This window comes from Buceros rhinoceros, unplaced genomic scaffold, assembly GCF_000710305.1.
Source record: "Buceros rhinoceros silvestris isolate BGI_N320 unplaced genomic scaffold, ASM71030v1 scaffold33007, whole genome shotgun sequence".
Taxonomy (NCBI): domain Eukaryota; kingdom Metazoa; phylum Chordata; class Aves; order Bucerotiformes; family Bucerotidae; genus Buceros; species Buceros rhinoceros.
In genome coordinates, this window is record NW_010422149.1 from 3,396 (window position 1) to 10,193 (window position 6,798).

At 49.8% G+C, this 6,798-nt stretch overlaps 1 protein-coding gene across 1 annotated transcript in view; it reads right to left on the minus strand.

The window, feature by feature from the left end:
* LOC104496782 (rho GTPase-activating protein 7-like) overlaps nt 1-6,798 on the minus strand; it is a gene marked incomplete at both ends in the record, with an annotated part of 12,226 nt that overhangs the window by 1,820 nt on the left and 3,608 nt on the right. Inside the window, 5 exons of the mRNA XM_010139946.1 lie at nt 352-571; nt 2,028-2,226; nt 3,632-3,791; nt 4,452-4,591; nt 5,065-6,426. Coding sequence (XP_010138248.1) covers nt 352-571; nt 2,028-2,226; nt 3,632-3,791; nt 4,452-4,591; nt 5,065-6,426 — 2,081 coding nt within the window. The remainder of the gene's footprint in view (nt 1-351; nt 572-2,027; nt 2,227-3,631; nt 3,792-4,451; nt 4,592-5,064; nt 6,427-6,798) is intronic.

Below are 6,798 nucleotides of genomic sequence, written 5' to 3' on the forward strand. Positions count from 1 at the left end.
CGTTTTCAGTGGCCAGCTCCACTTCAGGCAGCAGTCCCCACGCTGGATCCTGGGCAGCTGCGCCGGCAGCAAGCACCAAGGGTGCAGCAGCCTCGAGGAAGGCGAGGTAGCTCGCACACAGAGTAGTCAGCAGCATGACGTCGGGGCCTTACCACTGCTCTCTGCACTGGACAAGGAGCTGCTGGATCATTCCACACTCTGTGGTCCCTAACAGCCATATTTGAGACAAATCCCAAGACACATACGCTGTTTCCCCTTAAAGCAGACACTGATGCTAGGCCGGCTGCTGAAAGCCTGCTCCAGCACAGACCACTGCGGAGAGCAGCAGCGCCAGCACTCGGGTGCTAATACCTAGTGGAGGAGGAGGAACTGTCTCGTCTCAGGGTGTTGAGGTGAAACAAAGACGGTGCCAGACAGACAGCGATGTTGGTTGGGGTCATCTGGTTTTCCTCAACAAAAGCAACCACATCTCGCAGAAAGAACAGGAGGATTTTCAAAGCATCTCGGTTTTCCTTTGGGAGAAGGAGAATAGCAGCCTGGACAGCCTGAAACTGCTGTTCCTTCGGCACGTCTGCAAACAGAAACAGTGATGAAATCACACCCGACTTGCAGTGTCCCAAGCAGGGCACTGAAGCTGTACGTTCATCCATTCTCCTGCCGCTCTAGCTCACAGCAGAGACCCCCAAGGGCTGTTATCACAGTCACAGCAAACAAGAGCAGCTGTCTTCTGCTGCCTGGCAAGACGCACATTCACAGCAGTGGTGCTGGTGCTTGACTCCTCCTTTATCTTGACCACATGCTAATGAACTTACCCTGAACCGGCTCTGGTTACAAGCCAAACAAGGGCTTGTCTCCCCATAAGGATTACTCTGGGATGATACCTGAGAGCAGATGGCTACTCCACCATCTTCTCCTTTCAGCCTCAGGCGTGAGGAGAAGAGATGCTGTCAGTTAACTCAACTGGGAGAAGAACATTTTTGCCATTCACGCCAAAATGCAGGGACGGTGTGTGCCCCAACAGCCCCTGCAGGAGCACGGGTATGGTCCACCCTACAATGCACCCCCATATCCTGAAGATTTCTCCAATTTACATCACTACAAAGGGTAGAAGTTCACTTCGCTTCCCCTTCAAGGAGATGATGCAGGTACACAGAACACACAGAACATGTTTGATGGGCATCTGTGTGGGCACTTGCTCTTGTCATGTGGCACAGGGAGGGTGAGTAGGGTCATTCAGTCAAGAGGTGGGAGGTGGACAGTGGAAGATAAATGGAAGAAAAGGTGATTCCATGTCCACTGGGCATGGGAATTCTGGACCTCCTTACAGAAAGGATTTGTGGATGCAAAAAGAAAACTTCCTTCAAACAAACAAATTCTCAGGAAGAATTTCCAGACAAAATTCTAGAAGCCTGACAGGTTAAAAGAATAAAATCCAACCAAACTTTCACAAACCCACAGCATACACGGGACAGCAGCAGCTCATGTACTCATGCCACTAAGAGTCTCATAAACCAGGCTGAAAACCACTCCTCCCAGAAGTCGCATACTTTGGCTTTCAAAACCTTGTTTCAAAAGAAGAAACTCCCTGTAGCGACATCAGCATAAGCCCCTACAGCAAGTTCCTTCCCCAAACCAGCTGCTTTTTGAAAGTGAATTCACTGTGGAGATATACGCTGCTTAAAACTATATTCCATGTCAGAGTTCAGCTTCACGTTTCCTTCTTTCTCAGGTTGAACCTCAAGGTTGATAACAGTGAGAGGCAGGAAACGACAGTTTCAAAACACAGGAGGGCTGCTACAACCACGTTACTACACTCGAAGAACAGAGAAGGCACAACGTTGGATAATGGCTGGCCCACAGGACACAGATGTTCCCATCTCCTAAGCCCAGAGCCACAACGAGCTTATGCTTTCAGAAACATCCTGCCTGACTCGCCTCCTCTGACCACAAAGGGACATGACACTGGTCCTAGTCTGCCAGTGTTAGGACGCTCAAGGAGCTGGGATCCTCCAGCCTTCGATACCTACATTGGTAGATGTGGAGGAAGGATTCACAGAGCCTGCTGGTGAATATAGGCTCGGGAAGGTCTCGGAAGTACTGCTTCACCATATCTGCCACATCAAATGCTGACTGCCCCTCGTAACACACGTTGTTTGGGTTGGTTTCGTTCATTTCTCTTAAAGATAGAATCCTGGATTTAACGCCAGATTTTCGGAACAGGCCAACCTGCAGGTGAAAGAAATTATTTAAGTTAAGAGATAAATCACCAGGAATCAAAACTCTGACGTCAGTCACTGATCCTTCACTTCCTTGTTGCTAGCTAAGACCCTGCGGTAGTGCCATCTAACACCAAACTATTTTGTGTCATGAGAAGCAGCGCCAATACTCCTCCCAGGCAAACCCTGACCGATGCCCACGGAACCAGCTGTGAAAGCCAGAGCAGTTTTCACGTGTGTTTGCCTTCTTTTATTTAATGCCCAGTTACGCTTTTTGTCTTTCAAAATCATCAGTACTGACAGCTGGCGGTCTGCCTGAGCAGACGATGTCCACACACGGGGCCGCGGGTGTCCAGTGCACCGCTGCGTGGTGATCCCAAGGCAAACGCACATCCACGCCCATGAGGGAGCAATCGAGCTCAGGCTGTGAGCGCCACGAGGTTCGAGTTTCACGTCGGGTATGTCTGATACAGCTGGTATGTCTGATACTTGTGATACATCTACAGGTTGGCAAAGGGCAATTGCCATCCTGGGGGAAATTACGCTTCTTAACATGACTGTCAGCCGAGTTTCAGACAACACCTAGATTTAGAAGTTTCCTGTGAACTTGACCTCAACAAAGTTTCTCTTCGAAGTTTCACTGTGTGCAGCTCAGCCAGTATTTACGTTCATTGGTTTGTTTACACTCACTGAACGGATACCACAACCTCAAAATGAAACACTCTGCCTTGGTAGGTAACCGACCGCCCACCCTCCAGCCTGCCCTAGGGCCTCGCGGGCTGCACACATTCCTGTGCTTCGGCACCGACACCTTCAGAGAGCACAGGAAAACCCAAACCCCTTTCTTTGACTGCTGTGTCTCACGCTGCAGGGGCTCCCATTGCTGCCACAGTGCTGCAGAAATAGCAGATGCGACGCACGCTTCCATCGCTGTGCACACATCTCCACTTGGTGGACAAATAGGGATTCGAGAGACAGAAAAAGACATTGCAGGTGCCGCTCTGACGTGTTCTCTCTGCTTAGTGGTACATTTCAGCCGAAACAAGATTAATCATCAAGTTGGCTCTGGCACTGCCAGCAGCCACAGACCAGAAGGAGTAATGGCATCGTGTGGCTGATGCACTTCCTAGAGGAGCAGAGCCATGCTGCCTCTCCAGGAGGGGACAGCGTGACTGCCTGCGCCAAGAGGACTGACTGCTCGTGACATCAGTGATACAACACAGGACCGAAGGCTTTCCCAAAGGAAACAGCACTGGTATGTCCTCCCAGGCCACCTGCTCAGCCCGGCACCAGTCTGCCTGTTCAGAGCCTTAGGAGGCAAGGACGGCCCTCACAGAAGGTGGAAGCAGAGACTGGTTCCCTGGCGCAGGTCTGTTAAAGGAACAGGGCTGGTCTGGGCGGCCTCAAGTTCATACCTGGTCAAGAAAGTGGCTTCTTAAGTAGTCCAGAGCTTGCAGGATGCCATTGGGCAGCGGGTGGCTTGTTCGCTGAACGTTCAGGAGTAAAGGAACCCCAAACACATTTTTGTCCTTGTAGTCAGAGGCTTTTATTTTTTTAATGAACTTTGGTATAGTCCTGAAAACAAAACCCGGTGCATGTGATTTATTAGCTGCCCTGCAGGGTTCCACCTGCTACTTCAGTTACAGGCACAGGAGAGGATTTAGTGACACGTGCCACAGCCCCAAATCCTGCCACATACCTGTACACACGGCACCGTAAGAGAGAGAAAACCGTTAAGGGCAATTAGAGGAACGACTTCCTCGGTTCAGAACTGAAATTAGCGTTCATAAAGCATCCTCTTGTGAGATACATTCCATCCCTTTAGGACACCACAGGCTTTTTTCACTCCCTTCCGTGTTCAACTAACTTCTATTTCTAAGTCCTGTCGCTGGCCGAGTTCAGAGACTCGTTGCTGCAGAGTGGATTCTCAGCCCAGCTAACTTTCACCTCAGGTCCTGCAGCCTCTGCGGAGAACCCTCGACAAAGCCCTGCAAATGGGCAAATCTAGAGAGCCACTTCCGCGTGCTTTAAAATCAGCAAGCACAGGACGGCCAGCGAGGTGCGAAAGTGCAGCCCGTAGCAGAGGAAACCCCGCAGCAGGGAAATAACCACGGAACTGCCACCCATTTCACAGGACAAATTTCCTCATCTGGAACATGTGTGGACAAGGAAATCCACCTCCTTGCATCAAACCCTCTCTTCCAACACAGGTTGCTTTAATATTGGACAACTTACCAGTTCCAGCCCTGCTTACTGGGAGGGGAGTATCTGTCCATCAGAGCGGTGAGTTTCAACAGAGCCAGCCTTTGTGTCCGGGCCAGCTGGGCGGCCGACTGGCCGTCGGTCGGGATGGAGAGGCTTTCCAAGCTCATACTCTCTTTCACGGACCAGTGCTGCTTCCCCAGCCTACAAAACAAACATATTTTAAGCTGAGGGTTATTTCCACTGTCCCTGATAGCTTTCTGCCCGCGCCGGCGCAGCACCCAAGGCTCTAAATGACCTGCAGGTCCCAAGCACCCCATGGTTAGTTGCAGTTAAAGGGGGTTCTTCTCGCCCAAGGGGTTCGCTGGCCACACAAAGTGTTCCGAGGAGAAGTACGGCAAGACAGCCATAGAGTCTGCTTCCAAACGTCTCAGTGCTCGTGCCAATTGAGAGAGCCCTACCTTCGGCAGAGACCAGGGCGGATGCAGATAGCAGAGTGCCTACAGACCAGCCGTCGCTGGCACCCGCGCTGCAGACCCTGTGACCCAGAACCAACTTACTTCGCTCTGGAAAAGCGTTTTGAAGGGAGAGAATCACCAGGGAAAGGTTCCCAAGGGGCAGTCTACCAGGGAAACCCCAGGATGGCTGACCTGTTGGTCTTCGTAGAGTCTGTCGTGTATGCCAGCTCTGCAGAGCTGATCTCCTTGCCCAGTCCACAGCCGCTCTCTCCCTCAGTGGCTGGGAGGTCTGCTGCCTTATCTTCTGAGCCCTCTGTTTCAAGACAGATTTCTTTAGGTGAACATGGATACAAAGAGGCCAAATCACTGGCAAAGTCCGAATACCCATCATCTGAGAACTTCTCTGTCCACTGATCAACCAGCTGTTTGAGACCGTTGATGTCTTCTATAACATTGTTCAGTTCTGAAAAAACATCATCATCACCAACTTGTGCCGCCTCCAAATTAGCAAGTTCAATATTGGGCATGTTGTCATATACACTCAGCCTGTTATTTGTGCATGAAGGGGGACTCTGGGGGCCTTTGGAATCCTTGGAACTGCTTCTGCTCCTGCTCCTCCTGCACCCATGAAAATGCCCAGTTCTCCAGTTGATGGAAGAGTTGCCTACTGGAGACAGGGAGCTGTTTGTAAGTGCTTTGGGGAAAGTGCCCGGTTTATGGCCTTGTGGTATTTGAAACATCTGGTTCATCCGTAACTTCATGTCAGTTTTTAGATGTTGCTGAGATAGATCATTCCACAGCAAGAGCTTGCTAGAATCCAACTCCTCTACATACATCCCCCATCCTTCATCGTGGCTCCGTGGTTTTGTAAGAGGACTTGGAGTGCTCACTGTGCCGCTGCCTTCAGACTGATTTCTGCTATTGCCACTCTGGGGAGAAAAGGAAGAATTGTTCTTTGTTTGGATGCCAGAGAGGTCAGAAATATCTACACAGTTCAGCATCTTCATCTTTTCTTCATTAAGGCCTTCCAGAAGAACTGGTTCACTTATTATGGGTTTGGCCTTTGACTGACCACTCCTTAAGTTGCAGCTCCTTATGTGCAACTTCTCCATTTTCTTTAGAAGGCTCTTCCTCTTTTTATATGGTGACTTATCCAAAAGATGCTCCTCACTGGTAGTATTTAAAAATTCACTGCGGGGAGGAGAAAAACTAAAGGTAGAGTTCAGTGAAGTGACCTTAACTGAGGAACATCGTGAGGAACTCGTGCTGGTTTCCACATCTTCAAGAGGTTTGGGGAAGCTAACAACATCACTGTCACCACTGCTAGTGCTGTGAATTGAGGACACATCATGCTTCTCGCCGTGAACCAGAAAGAGAGCACCCTTGCTGCTCGTGCTCTTCAGTATTGGACTGCCTGGGGCTGATGCACTAGCACCTTCCTCCCCTGGGAAACCTTCTAGGCTCTCGATACGAGACCATCTCTGACTGCACCTCTCATAAGTCCATTTGTTACTTATTGCACAGGGTTCATCATCTTCAGAGTCATCACTCTTAGAAGGAAGAAAGAAAAAAAGTATGGTTCAAGGGCAAAGTTTGGCAAACTTTAAATTACCAACAAATGTAACAGAAAGGGAGACTCAAATTTCTGCCTACCTTCAAAACCCCACAGTCCAACATATGGAAATGTGACCGTTCGGTTACTGAAGACCTGCCCTGAGCTCTGCTCTGTTAGCTGAAAACCACGCTGACAAATTGCTCCCAAGCCTGCTGACAAATCTGGTAAGTTCACCCCGGGGAAAGATGACAGATTTGATCTGAGGATGATCGAATCCTTTTTTGCAGCAAATCCAAAGGTTTTGAAAGATAATAATTGCATTGGGCTTATGTGGCCTTTCTTAAAGACAAACAAACCAAACACTCTT